This window comes from Atractosteus spatula, chromosome 9 (assembly GCF_055471065.1).
Source record: "Atractosteus spatula isolate fAtrSpa1 chromosome 9, fAtrSpa1.hap1, whole genome shotgun sequence".
NCBI lineage: Eukaryota > Metazoa > Chordata > Actinopteri > Semionotiformes > Lepisosteidae > Atractosteus > Atractosteus spatula.
The window spans coordinates 7,226,661-7,242,093 of NC_142714.1; the positions used below are offsets into that span (position 1 = coordinate 7,226,661).

The 15,433-nt window shown below is 48.5% G+C and overlaps 1 protein-coding gene across 6 annotated transcripts in view; it reads right to left on the reverse strand.

Annotated features, from left to right (window-relative positions):
- Positions 1-15,433, reverse strand: part of ppp1r13bb (protein phosphatase 1, regulatory subunit 13Bb) — a 63,227-nt gene that overhangs the window by 15,477 nt on the left and 32,317 nt on the right. For 5 of the 6 annotated variants that reach the window (XM_088924901.1, XM_088924900.1, XM_088924899.1 and 2 more), the window contains one exon: positions 781-882. In XM_088924901.1, coding sequence (XP_088781027.1) covers positions 781-882 — 102 coding nt within the window. Of the gene's footprint in view, positions 1-780; positions 883-2,804; positions 2,934-15,433 lie in introns of those variants that run through there. The other variant, XM_088924903.1, reaches the window with a different exon arrangement.

Genomic DNA, 15,433 nt, shown 5'->3' on the forward strand with positions numbered 1-15,433 from the left:
TTGTGTTGCCGAAGCCACGGACCCCAGCACTCCCTGACTTAACTTCCCTTGGAAAACAAACTCTGGGGCCAGAGCAGCCCCACCCTTCGCACGCTGTCCTGCTAGCTGGTAGTCACCCTCACTGCCACCACAACACGATCGCCAGCTCCCCACCCCCCCGGAGGGCACAGAGGAGATACAGGCCTGGAGCCTGCGGCCGACACACACCAGATCAACCTGCAGGCGTATCCCCAAGGGACTCACACTGTATATGATATTACACAAGCTGCACAAACATACAGGGAAAAATAAAACAACAAGCTGTTTCTCTTTTATGTTTTGTAAATCGTAAATCATCACCTAATGGCCGTGCAGGCAGCAGCGCCCACTCCCCCTGTGCAATCAGGACTGGATGTTCAGCCAGCGCCAGCTGCCCCAGTTGTGCTAGACGGGAAGCAGCAGCACTCTGATGCTCAGTGGAAACACAGGGTTTGGCGATTACTCCTCAGATGGAAATAAACCAGAGCCCTAGACACAGCACCCCACTTTACCCAAACACAGCCTTGTGCAGAACCCATCCACTTCACACCCTGATATGGCTTTCCCATTGAAACTCTCATTCATACGCAGTGTGCATACAGTATATATAACATATATAGATCTATAGATCACATGCTGTATGTACACGTTGCTACTGGATAGTTGCTGCATTTGTCCCTGCTGTGATGTGTCCTTTGTGCTTGTCACGTCCGTATTTTCTCTGCGATTCTCTTTATTTCTGTAATAAATTCAGCTGCCCACCTTGGCGACAAGCATCTGCTGCTGGGCCTCAATCTGCTGCTGCTGCCTGGTGGCCATCTCCTGCAGCTCCGAGAGGGTCAGCTCCACTCGCGGGTTTCCCACCTGCCGGAGACACGGGACACAGCGCGGTCACTCCCCGGGCCAGACCAGGGACACCGTCTGGTCACTCTGCCAGGTCAGAGAGACGGCGCGGTCACTACCCGGGCCAGACCAGGGACACCGTCTGGTCACTCTGCCAGGTCAGAGAGACGGCGCGGTCACTACCCGGGCCAGACCAGGGACACCGTCTGGTCACTCTGCCAGGTCAGAGAGACAGCGCGGTCACTCCCCGGGCCAGACCAGGGACACCGTCTGGTCACTCTGGCAGGTCAGAGAGACGGCGCAGTCACTACCCGGGCCAGACCAGGGACACCGTCTGGTCACTCTGCCAGGTCAGAGAGACAGCACGGTCACTACCCGGACCAGACCAGGGGCACCGTCTGGTCACTCTGCCAGGTCAGAGAGACGGCGCGGTCACTACCCGGGCCAGACCAGGGACACCGTCTGGTCACTCTGCCAGGTCAATGGTGAAGATGGTGAGGTCACTATCTAGGCCAGGGCCATACCGTGGTCACCACTTCAGGTCAATGAGATGGAGTGGTCACTACGCCATGCCAGTGACACAGCGATGACAATATGCAGTTGAGAATCCGCACGGATTTGAGATTTTGATGAGTGATGAGAACAGGAACCACACGAGTCTATTTCCCCTGCCTGAGTGATTGCACCATCGCCGTGTCCTGTGTGACACAGATCCTGTCATGCTGGTGAGCACAATGGCTTCAGAAAATGCTAAAGGGCTGTTCCCTCAACAGTGAAAGACAATGCACTGTAGCTGCAGCACGTAGCGGGTGTCCAAAAAAAAAGTGAATCCCAGCTTTTCTGGCGTTGGAAGCATTTCACTGGGCGTGAACAAACTGAAACCGTACGAGACAAAGCCCACCCGGAGCTCTGGTGAGCACTGTGGCGATCACACGTAGATTGTCAGCACAGCACAAAGGCAACATGATTTCCATAACAACTGTAACAAGACACACAGAATTCAGTCAGAGGACACGTCCTTGGTTATCATTATAATATTGGGTCACACGGTCACTGAGTCTTTTTTTTAAATGTCAAAACACTGAGCACTCCCTCCCTTTTGCTAAAAACACAAGGCCCCCCCCCACGCCAGCTCAAGCCAGCCGCACAGGGCTGACCAAGAATGGCAAAAACAAGAAAAAAACAAAAACTTAACCCTCAGGACTTCTCCTGTCATCATGAGTGTTTTTTCCCCGAGCTGTGACACAGGAGTGAGTGATTCCCGTTACGGAATGGAAATGCCTTTAGTGCCCGAGCAGGAAAGCAGTAAGGCTCTCTGACGCCCAGCCGTTGTGGCCCTGCCGAAGCCACACACTACACTGCTCTCCGTCACACTCTGCCACACGCGCTGCAGACGGCGCACAGCTCCCCCCTCACACAGCAGTCACCCTGCAAACGGAGGTCCCCCTTTCTAAGGCCCGCAGATGACTTTGATCAGTAGCTGAGGAACAAACAACCCTGCCTGAGTAAGGCTGTAAGTGACTGAGGTATATGATCGACCTCTCCGAAGAGTCTCCAGGAGTAATACTGGAGATGTGTATTTTCACACATTAGCATGAGGGGGGACAGTCTACCCTCACACTAATCCAGGTTTGGGGAAACTCAGTCCTCACTATTGCTCCCCAGGATTTCTTAGATAGTCGGGTAAAACCGTAACAAGACCAAATAATTATTCTCTCATTTCCTATCCTAACTGTGGGATTGATTCGAAAATCTGACTTAAGAGTCCCGGGGGTCTGCAGTTCAAAAGCAAAGCCCTCATTAAACATTAAATGACAGACTGGAATTCCATTTCATCAGGCCGCGGCAGTAAAGAATTAAAACAAAGGCCTCAACAGAGTCTTAACCTTACTCCTGGCAAACCCAACACACCTGAACACTTCAAACCGATCGTGATCTCTTACCTCGGGCTCCTTCTGAAGTTTCCCGTGAAGAACAATCATTTCTCTTGTGCAACTGCACAGAATCGAAAGTGCGACAGCCCGATTCGGTTGAGATTTCCCGAACACTAGGCAGGACCTGGTAGAATAACAGTCCTTTTGTTCACTTCCAGTCAGAAGAGAATTGCTCCAGCTGGTTAGAGAAGAGGGCTGCTGCCTCGCGGAAATCCACCCATTGGGTTCTTCCCCCTGCCACAATGAATGCTAATGAAGCAACGCAGTAACTTCCTAAAAAATCTCCCTATCGCTGATCCGGAGCGGCAGTCACCTGTAACACGCACAGGACCTTAGCACAGCGCAGGAGGATGCTGCTCAGAAGGGAAGGTCACATACTGGATAGCCTACAGGAAGCCAGCCCAGCTCTGCAGCACACCTGCTGGGAGCATGTGCATGGGCAGGCAGGTCCCCTTCTGTAAAGGACTAGACTAGAGAGTGACCCACGCATCAGCCGTCCTGTCGGGGAAACGCCACACTCAGGAGTGGGTCGTCAAGACCAGTTTAGATGTACAGCGCTCTCCGAATACGGCAGTCTGTAGCAGCCCCGCCTGTGTGGCACGGGATGTGTTGAAAAGTTCTTCTACATCCATATGCGGCTTTGATATTCTGCTTCTAACAGGTTATGCGTCCCCATATGCCCCCAGCCCTGCCTGCATGGCTTCCAAGATGAGTGTCTTCCCTATGGGGTGGCAGTGCCTGCGCAGCTGTGATGACTCTGATCCAAGGAGGGCTCCAAACACTCCAAGCTGATCAGAAGTGCTGGCAATTCCCCCCCCAAAAAAAGCATTTTCAGTGGGTGCTGCTGCCATAGTAACTGATCCACACTAGAAACTGAATTGGTTGAACAGACACATGTCCACCTCTAGTGTTATGCCATTTATAGGATGTTCAGTTAAATACTACAAATGGTTTTAGTTCCTTTAACAGGAAGTGCTGTATTCAAGTACTGTAATGAACCCTGTGTCTAGGGCTGAAACACAAACCAGAGTTCAGGTCTACAGTCTTCCTCAAAGTTTAAGGAACACAATTGCTGTGCAAAATATTCTGCGGTTATATCTGGAGAAGAGCAGAGCAGAAAACAACATGACCTAGAGTTTATCATCTCTCTCCATGTGATGAGAACACTTAGCCTCCATATGCATTCCACACAGCTTACAGACCTGCTTAACATTGTTCACCCTGTTCACTTTTACTACTGCTGTGGAGACGCCTCTTCATTGTGAAGCGAAATGAAGCTGCAGAATAAACTGAGCACGCTGTGTGTTGTGTGTGTGAACTGTGCAATCTACAAGAGCTCTTTCCAGGGGCATGCTGACTCATTTAGAGAGGACGATTACATTGCCTACAATTGTAAAGGACATGAATCCGGCTCCTGCAGATTGATACCATTAGATTGGAGCAAACCTTCTATTTGTGCATTTCATGATTCTTGGGTAGATGTTTAGTGACAAACTGCAGTGCAAACGCTCACGCTACATCATGTATAAGTCCTTGTTATACGAGTGCAAGTGGGCCGCTGCTCTTCGTTCCGTAATGCATTAGGTCACACGCTGCCTGAAGCGAAATCCGCAAGCAGCTCAGCTAATGACATTTTGTGTGCATTTTTTTTTAACAGAAATTCCAAGTTTTGCATTTTGCATCCTTTTTATTTTGCTTATCTCAGCCCATTTGGCTTATATAATGATCCCAAAGTACATTTCAAACTGAAATTCACTAACAGGTCGAGCAGTTTTGAACACAAAAGATTTTGAAAGGAACAGGTTTATTCCATGCTGAAAAAAGAAGAAAAGAAACAAACATGCACCTGAAGAAGGCTCCACAGCTGTTTTCAGCATGGAATAACCCTTTACTTTGCAACCTACGCATGCTGACGCAGCTCCCTACTTGAACTACTTCAGCCTCCTTCTGCTGCGACCCACTATGCTTTCCTATAAATCTTTTCCAAGATCTCTTCGTCATTCCTTCTCCTCCTCCCTGCGCTACTTGCTCTCTTCTCTCACCAAACCAGCATTCTGTCTCTTCACAGCGATCTGTTCCAAGACCAGGCTTTCTAACCACCTCCAAACCCGAAGAAGGCTCCACAGCTGAAACGTTGCGCTTCTTTTCTTCTCTTTCCAGCATGGAATAACCCTTTACTTGTTCCTTTGCAGCCTACGCATGCTGACGCAGCTCCCTACTTGAACTAGATTTTGAAGGGATCTGATACAAGTGTTCAAGAGCCTCTAAGCCACCCCTACAAAGTCAACCCCATGGAGCTCTTCAGAATGAGCCTGAAGCACCAACCAGGGGACACAGCTGGGAACGATGTGGAAGTGCATTTAAAACCAAAAACCAGAGGTGGATCTTTACAGAAAGGGTGGCGGGGGTGTGGAACAACCTGCCCTGCCATCTGGCTGGAAGGAACAGCTGGCTAGAACACCTCCCCTTGTTCGTAACTGTTCCCTTGCTCTTAAACCTTTCTTCATCCGTTCATCTGAATGCACGGACATCCAGAAGGTTATCACTCGCCCGTCCCACCACCCTCCCCCTGGAGAGTCCCTCAGAGGGCTGAGGGAGATGTCTCAACTTGCACATGACCACTTCCGATCCTTCTTAGGCCTGCGCTGCCTACAGAGGAGTGCCACTGGCACGAGAGTGGGCCTTGTAGACAACGGCGAAGACCTTCAGCAGCTCGTCACACTCATGACGTAGAATGAAACCCGACCCAGAGCTTCGGATCAGCCACACAGGGAAGATTCTGGATTTTCCCACTTTTTTCCCTTCCACCTCCTAATCCTGACCACTTAAAAATCCCTCCAGCTCCTGCGAGCAGAGTTCCAGCTCCCGTCATTGAAACGCTTGATAAATCGTGAAAATAAATAGTGCTTCACACCGGAGATGCCCGCTACCCAGAGGCTCCAGATTGGCCACTACACTGCGAGAACAGTGAACCCCGAGCCAGCGTGGCGAAGCACGTCTCACACAGGACGCCCTGACGGAACTCGAACCCGCGCACGTGGGTACGCAATGCAGAAACGCCGGGCCAGGAAACAAACTTACAACGGTAACAGAAAGGCGCAAATTTAACAAATTGGCTTGTGGATTTTTTTCCTGTCAGTTTTTAAGCCTTCCTTTCTACTATGACGTTTCAAAACATGGCACTCAAGCTCTTCCTCCCCTACAGAGTAATTTTAGGATGGAAGGCGTGAGAAACATTTATAATGTCTTTTTCACCAGCATCACAACCTCATCTCAATCACCTCGTGGACTCAGTTCTGTGGACTGTTACACAGCAGGTCTGGCCCCACAACCAAAAAGTTAACGTGCACAGTGCCAAGCCCTGTTATTCATGTTTAAAACAGTCAGATAGGCACAAAGCACTTATTTATGACCACCACAACCCAGAGTCATAAATTAACTTGCTCTTTGGAAACCATTAAAAACAAACACTCTTGATATGCAAATCAAAATCGCTGACAGAATTTTAGCAGGAGCACCAATTAAAAGTTCTCCTTCACCTTCCCAGTACAGGTACAGGTATTCACTGTGCCTTATTATATCAAACTGATGATGCAGATAGAACTGGAACACAGCCATTAACTGGAGCTCGAATTAGAAAAAAAAAAGTGTTACCTGCTGTGCGTTTTCCCAGGTTATTCTGCAAGATCGCACCTTAATTTTGCTGCATTGTCCTTCAGCTGTGAACTCCTGTACCGCCTCCACACGCTTCCACTCCATCCTGCCGTTAAAACTCCATTTCTTTCTGCGCTGTTATCTAAATGCGTGCGTCCAAATCACACCCAGCCAGGTCAGGAGCTGTACCGACAGCAGTGTGCAGAAGCTTTGAAAACGAGGGCACCTCTCCGTTCCAACTTTTGCTCCCGTCTCCGTTGGCTAACGTTTGCGCTCGATATCCTTTTACCAAAGCCACGCTGCCTGTTTCAGGGTAAGTGTAGTTGGCTGTTTTTTCCCCTCTCCCCGTCCGGTATCAATACGAAAGCCGCCCCTGCACACTCATCAGCAATCAGAGAACAGAAAAGGCGAGTGGATTTTGCCGGCAGTCAGAGAGCTAATCAAGGCTAGATCAAGCCAGCTGTCAGCTGTAATCAGCATGATGCGTTGCACTTTTCATTTTCAGCGGAAACTGTTCGCTGTAATGTTCCTACTTTGAAGAATTCAGCACGGAGGGAGGGAAAAAAAAAAAGACAAGGCGAAAATGAACGACCATATCACCAAAGAAGGATCACCAAACGCAACAGACGAACAATTGGTCTGAAACGCTGCTGTCTGCTGCAATCCAGAGCTTTTTTTCTGGACCGTTTTGTTTCAATTTTGAAGTGCCAGCACTTCAGCGCTGTCCCTGCGCGCTCAACACTTCACTGTTCCAGACTGCAGCACACCAGCCCTCTCCCCCAGACTCGCACGCCAGGCTCTCTGGAGAGAGAGAGAGAGAAGCTCATCCGAGCTCAGCCGGGAGGGGCGAGTCCTGCGCACAGGTACACTTCATGAAAACCAGACGGGCCATCGTGTTTATTATTTTAACAAAAGACTGTCAAATATTTCACTTAGGATTGTCTTCTGTGCTCCCGACCAGGCATGAAACTCCAGCTCCCTTTTGTATTGCTTAACCTCTCTCCGTGCAAGGAACATCAAGGCTTTTCATGCCAATCTTCAGCGAATTCCAACTATATCTCCAGAAAAATGTGCTCGGCAGTCAAAATTAAACAAACACTGGATAGCAGAAATAAAAAGCAAAGCAGTGGTGTCCTCCTGTCCTCAATCAGAAGCAGTGGAAGAGCGCATCACAAGGCTCGCTGGTGAAACACCCGAGACTTCCTTCCACTCCCTGCTTGGGTCTACAACACCTCCACGTCAGGGCACCAGCACTGCAGCTTCTCACCAAGAGCACATCATTACCCTACCTGTGTCTGAAACACCCACCAGCTCTTCAGATCTGCAGTGAAGAGCACACTGTGAGCCTCGCTGTTGGGACACCTGAGACCTCTGTACACTTCCTGCCTGGGTCTACAACACCCCTTGCACTGCAGCAAGAAGCTCATGACGAGCGTCACTGCTCCCTGCCTGGGTCTGCAGCGCCCACGAGTCAGGACCCCAGCTCTCTAGGCTTTAGATAATGTAGATATCTAGGCCTCTAGATAACGTAGAGCTAGAGGTGGACATCACAAATTTGGTCTTGAACAAAAAACACTTAAGTCTTTTGTCCTTATCCTGGATAAAAAAATAAGCCTAAAGCCACATGTTAATGCCGACAGAGTATCTGTGCATTAACATGTGCCACTCATCCACATGCACCAGATTTCCACTTGCATGAGATATTAATCTGAGGCAAAATGATTAACAGCCATTACAATCGGCGGCTTAGCCACGGTTTGTTTTTCAATGTGTAGCTGCAAAGGGATAAATGTGCTTCTGTGCACTGTCAACACAACCACTGAATACAAACATGACACAGGAAACAGAAAATTAAATATAATCTGTAGCAAAGATTGTGCACGAAACTGCCTGCAGCTGTATAAAGTTAATAATTCATAAGACTATTTTTTTATATGGGGAATGCGCAGTTATTCACACAAGAACCTTAACCGCCTCCCACCCCACTGTCCGCACCCCATTAAAAAGGGACAAGACTTGCAATAAATAAGGGCAGCAGGAGGGCTCACAAGCCATGGGGAAAATCCCTTGGGTTCTTACAGAAACATCTGCGATCCGAATGGCGTTTTCGGTTTTTCCTACTGTCCCTGTGCTGAACGAAGCCGTGCAGAAAGGCGTCTGGGGGGTGAGGGGGGGAGACGCGGGAGAGACCGGCGTTGTGAACTCTGTGTGATCCTCCAGCTGCAGCTGCCCTGTCCCGCCGGCTTCTGTGCACGCCGGTCTGCTCCGGGCTCCGGACAGCCGCCTCTCCGATGTTAAACACACTCCCAGATGAACACCGACCAGCAGACACTAAAAGCTCCCACTGGCTGCACTGAAGACACAACACAAAGCGTTCTGGCATCCTGTCCTAGCAGTGCTGGAAGAGTGTGATGGGAGAGACAGGCCTGTGGGACACCCTCTGAGTAAATCCCCATTTCAATAACGAGAGTGCAGAGCAGAAGCTTAACAAAACAAAGAAAATTACCTGATGGCTTCTAATTCCTTTAAAGCTTTTCCTTTTATTAAGTTTTCTTCATTCCTATGCGTTAATACCTTGAAGAAGGCCTTTACTGCCCTCTTGGCTATCCTGAGTAAACACCGATCAACTGTGTCCTAAATCCTAAGTCCCTGCGAGAGCAGGTGACAGGATGCATCAGTTGAAATGAAAGCTGCCATTTCAACCTATATCCTGTGGACTGGGCAGGGGAAATGAGAAAAAGACACGCCGTGCAGCAATCTTAAAGACAAGAAAAGTCTGTTATTACATCGGTTAAACTTCAACTGCTTGCATGACACTGGACTTGAAAATCAGCCTCCCTCGACTCTCCCCCTCGGCGAAGACAGGGGACGTCTATGAAACAGACACAGTTGTGCCAGTACCAGCCAGGTCTCTCAGGAGGTGCTCATTACAGCCAAATACCTCTCGCTCTCTCCATGAGGACACACTTAGTGACTTATTTATGCAGTTCATCTTTTAAGAGCCCGCACTTAGACAAATAAGAAGGCGACACAAAGAACGAAGCCAGGCTGTAGTCCCCAGAGCTGCGTTCACTGGGAGGGAGCGTCGGTGTCGATTCCGCTCGGGCGCTGCTGAGGAGGTACGCCTCATCTAGCTTCTTCTCTTGCGGCGCACAGAACACGAGCCCCAGAGTAAGCCTGAAGAGCACTCGCCTGGATTAGTAAAACAAACGTCAGCCCAGCTCTCAAGGGGAGAATAGTTGCGAAGGTTTGCATACCAGGGGCCAAAAAACAAAACAAAACACAGCATGGCTAAGTAATAAGTAGAACACGCACAGAGACATCACATAAAGGAGAAGTGCACACAAAGAGAAGCTCTTACAGTATCCACTCCGTCTTAAGCGCCCCTGGTGAAAAATCTGCTCTAATGTGCATCTGATGGCACTGCGAGCATCCTGAAGTAAGGAGCTACTGGAGCTGAAGATTAAAATGTGTGCAGAGCACATAACATTCTTTGGTGTTAACACATTGCAGCACTCCGGCCTTCTGTCACTGGAGGGAGACGCCAATATGTTAATATTGGGTCTAGAGACAGTGCCGATCACGGCATGCAGGGCAGGACAAGCCCGGCCTACAAGTGAGCTCACTGGGGCTGCCTGCTTTCACAGAGGAGTGCAATTTGGCAAAAACTTTTGCAAAAACCAGCATGTCATGAAGGCCATGACAAAGAGCCTGTTTTTTTTTTCCCCCCCAAACAGTACAATCCATTGAGCAGCTCCTGTAAGTTTCAGATGTACAGACATCTTAAAGGATTTCCCTGTGTATTTTTCCTGCTCAGAAAGTTATCAGCGCATTTATACTGTACCGGGATGCTTCACACTGCTCTCTAGCTCATCATGACAGGCTATGAGCTTTTACAGAGAAACAAGATCCAGGATGCAAAGCTTTAAGTGAAAATATAGCCTTTTAAAACACACAAGACGCATCTATATCTCCGCCCACATCATACTTTATCTATGCCTACTGAATCAGTACGTGCTGAAGGATTGTGAAGGACTGTAATGACAGGTGTATGCAGAGGGATGGGTGTGTACCAGACTTAAACACCATGCACACAGGCTCACCAGGGCACAACATGTCATTTGGAGAACTATGATAGCCTGTCTGACTTGGGAACTACTTTTAAATGGGACTTATTCTCTGGCTGAGAAACAAGAATTCAAAATAACTGTTTGCATCCCTGTGAAGTAATGCACATTATATACAATGGTTCACACGGTTTTTGTTTACATAAACAGGCAGGGTGCTGTTTGGAAGACAATGAGAAACTATTTTCAAACCTGAAAATAGTTCAGGGGTGTTCTGAAGAACAGAGGAGACTTCTGGTGTCCTAATACAGTAGGTTGCCACCCTCATGCCCTCCCTCACAGGGGCACAGCAGCTCCTGGCCTGTGCTGTTCATGAGGTATGCGTCAACAATCGTCTGTTCAGTTTAGTCTAATCATGCTGAAATATATTGAAGAAAATCATTGCCTGCTAACCCAGATGGGTGATATGAAAAGCAAATTACCTATCACAATCATTCAGTGCTTCCTGTAACATTTGCCAAGAACTCAACAGAGATTAGTTGAAAAAACAAGTTCAAATTATATTCAGGCATTGAAAGAAGTAAAGTCAGTGTGTTGAACCAACAGGTTAAAACCAGAATGGCACTGGAAAGAGATGGAGATCCAAAACAAAATATTTTTCTGTCTCAACATATTTTCCTTCTACACTGTTTTTTGAAGCCAATTTTATACTGCCCAAGTGTGAAAAAGGTAAAGATCTGATACACTACAGGAAATCTTACACATTCTAATCAGACAATAACCATAATTACTGGAAAATCTCCATATGATAACTGGGAACTGAGAACTCCATTGTTGACCTGTGGCTGGCCTGCAATCACACTGGTCCTGGCACTAGAGGCCACACTATAAATAGCCACACTGGATGTTAAATATCTCATTATTGGATTATCGACGGCCGTTCTGGAAATGCACATTCTTACAGGGATTTGTTTGGTTCTGTGTGCACTAGTGTGTACACTATACTAATGTTGGTTTGGGATTTTGTTTGAGTGCTGTTTTGGTGTACACCTGAAATGCGTACAGTAAAACCCCTGGTCTTCACATTATCAGCCATTGCATCAGACTGAGGGTAGGGCTCATCACATGCCTATTGCTACTCTTCACCTACTGTAGGTGTTTTTTAAAAAAGCTATGTAAAAATATAGCTCCTAAGAGCAATGCACACATTCAAAATTCAACGTACACGTCAAACGTATCAAAGATCCTTTGGGAACTCTTTCGGAACCTTATTAATAAGGTGGAACGCCAAAGGGATCCACACGAATCACCAAAGGATCCCAACACCCTGATCCTCGGTCAGCATTGTGATCGACAGGAGTGGGCATGGCAGTACTAACACAGGACTGCAGCACAGTGAGAACAAGCATACTGTACCAAGCCGAGACCAGTAACAAAGAGTCCTGAGAGAGCTGCTCTCACGCACACTAATCAAGTCATGATCTCGCATAGCTTTCTCAGCTGGGAGAAAGTAACTGCTTGCAGCAGACTGTGCTTTATGTGGGTAATACAATTTATGAAAATCAGGGGACTATTCCCTCCGGCTACCTCATAACAACAAAGCACAGACATCTGTACAGGGACATATAGACTACCCAATGACACGTGCATTTAATGACATTATATAACCAGCAAAGAACAAAACTCCTGTCAGATGTCGAAGCCCACATTAACAATTAGCTACGCGTTTATCTAATGTTTCTAAAATTGCTTAAGCCCCATTTACCTCTCTCTCGCATTCACGAGCACATGGCTTTGATGTAGACCTAGGGAAGCAGTCCCCGAGACAGACCCGTGCCATTCTTACTTTTCACGCCATGAGCAGAGCCCTGCAGACAAGGGGCTACGGCCGAGACAGAAGCAATAAAGGCCGCTCAAAGGCTGCGAAGAGGAACACAACTCTGAGGCGAGAAACTCCCAGACCTCATCACACGACCGCTCCAGCTGAGCCATTCCAACAGCCGCCCTGAAAACTCCCCTCGACAAAAAAAAAAAACACACACTCGACAAAAAACGACGCGGCTGCGCACACTGTGGAGAGTAAAAGCCTATCCTGCAAGTCCAATAAAAGCAGTAGCCTTGCTAACCTCATATCTGCGTTGCACTGTTATTGTAAACAGATGGATCTTCGCTTAACAAATGTAAAAAACTGAAACGTACGAATGGACGCCCCTGCTCCTGCTCATCAGCAGGAGGGGCCCACCTACCTCTAGGACGGTGGACATGGTGCAGGACTGCGTGTGGCTGCGTGTCCAGTGCCTCGGGATGCAGGGGCATGGAGCACCTCCCCAGGATCTCTGGGACTGCTTAACACCGACTGAGAGGCTGCGCCGTACCATCCTGCTGAAAAACCCTGCTCCAGCGAGCCACTGGGTGATGATGACTATAATCCTCTTACTGGGTTATGTCATGAAATTGGTGTAATCCTCAAAATTACAGAGGGAAGCCAGGGCCAGATGACAGTGCTCCCTCAGGGTTAACCGCAGGCACAATAATAAAAAATATTATTGTATCCAGAGAACAAACAGCACTGGAACAGAACAGGCATTGTGCCACAGCATACTGCATGGGACAAGGTAAGAGTCCTGTATGGGACATACTGCATGGGACAAGGTAAGAGTTCTTGAGCAGGAAGCAATGACAGAAAGCCTAGAAGTGGGAGCTGCTCCAAGCTTCTCCCAGAATCTCAATCCACCCTCTGACTGTCAAATCTGGTCAATCAAATGACTGAAGAACGAAGACTTGCACAGTGATAATTCACATTCTAAAATAAAAAAAAGCACCACACGGGATCTGTAACTAGTTCGTTCCTTGGATATTTTTGTCAGAGCAGATTTGGATCTAGAAACCTTAACTGTCATCATCACTGGAGGTTCTCCTCTTAAGAAATATAAAAAACACTTAATTCAGACAACATAAACAAATTGAATGTTAACATGAGAAGGAGAGCCTGGAGACAGTCCTTCAGGTACTGAATTTAATGCTCTTGGATCAGGGAAAGCTGCTCTATGTGAACGGCTGAATAAAAGAATCCAATCCCAGCTCTGAAAGAGCCAGGCCAGGTATTAGGTCTCTCCCACCTACAGTACAGTACTATAGAGGTATTCACTCTGGGTCCTGAAGGGCTGCTGTTCCACTGGGTTTTGCAGCTAATTTATAATAATAAATATAAACCTCAGTGAGAAAAGACATGGCAGCAGTCATGATAGAGACGCATTGATAAAGCGTTGATTGAGAGTCCAGGGCGTAACGAGCAGTGAGAGACACAGCAGCCCTCCCGGACCAGGAGGGAATATCACTGGTGGCGCAGCAGCACAGAGGGCTCCTATTCATCAGACTCACTGGGAACCCAGCTGAACAGCAGCTAACGAGAAACAACGGCTCCGACAGAAGGCGGCAACGCGAGAAGAGCATCCACGGAAACAACGAGCAGGGGGGAAAAAAAAATCAGTGAGCACAACCCGTCTCTCCACGCGACGGGGGGCGGCCGTGCCCGGGAGAGGAGGAGGCTCTTTCACAGAGGGCTGCTTACGGACAGCGCTCGGGGGTCACCCCCATCATGAGCCTCCGGGAGGACAGAGACGACAGCCCGGGGCGAGGCCTGAGCGCCGTGCGCGCTCGGACCCCAGTCCTCCTCAGCTGGGGACTCTGGAGATCCACCTTCCCGATCAGGCCAGGGCACTGCACAGCTGCAGACATTCCCACGCCCAGGCTGCTCCTTATTTATCTCGTTTGGTTCTTAATCAAAGCAAGGTCAGGCTGCTTTCCTTTCCACCCTTCAATCGCAGCTCGTTCCGACGCGACACTCCGCCCAGGAGCGAGCAGCACGCACCCGCCTCAGGGCACCAGCGTGGCCTAGCGTGTCCTAGCGCGGGCCACAATTCAAAGTGGACTGTAGGTGAAGTACATTTCACTGGCTCCCCCTGAGCTTGGCAGCGTGCGCCAGTTTGGAAAAAGGCAGAGAAACACACAGGTGACACTAAAAATGTGGGGAAAGTGGGGAACGGCTAAAGCATAAAGAGTCTAGTAAAGATCACCCCCCTGGTGCCGGGGCTCTGTCACCGTCCACAGCGTCCTGCCCCAGAGGGCCGAAGAGTTCGTCCATGAACTAAACCGCCACAGAGACAGCAATACGCCCCTCCAGCTCTCCACAGCGCACACAAAACATGCTTCACTGGACAAAAATATATTCAACGTCTATTCCCTGCTGGCAACCCACACTGAAAGCACATCTGTTTTTGCAGGGGAAACTTTATTTTTTTCTGTTTTACTTCACTGAGCAGTACTTTTCGTTTGTCTGTTTGTTTTTCATGAGCGTTCCCTGTGTACACCCAGGAGTGTCTACCCCCTCCAGGTAAAATATCGTCATCGTCTTTGAAAGGAAGAGCTCTTTCAGTTTCAGGCCTGGAGTGGAGCACTCTTTTTTTTTTTCCCCAAACAGATAAGTGAAGCAAGAAGTTAAGGGCGGGGGGAACAGGCATCCATTTGACGTCTGGACTAATTGGCGCATCTCAAGATTGTTTCTCATCCAAACGAGCCATAATTCTTTGTAATGGCTAAAATGATGTCTCCCCCCACCCCCTTCCAAAAAAAAAGATGAAATTTGTTCTGCTTCAGCTAATTTAGCTTTACACGATCATTGCTCCTTCCTTTTTTTCCCCCAATAATGAGAAGGCGGCGGATTCGCAGGAGGATGAGAAACAACTGTGACAGCTCCTGCCACCGGCGCACTGACCGTGGGGCGATACGTTGCTGTGGCCAGGCCTGCAAGCTCAAGCTCATTAATGCCCAACTAGCTCAGTGCACCTTCACAGGACAGAGGCTAGTGACTGCTCAGCAGACTCCATTTGAAAAGCTTAGACTGGACTTGGTTTTACA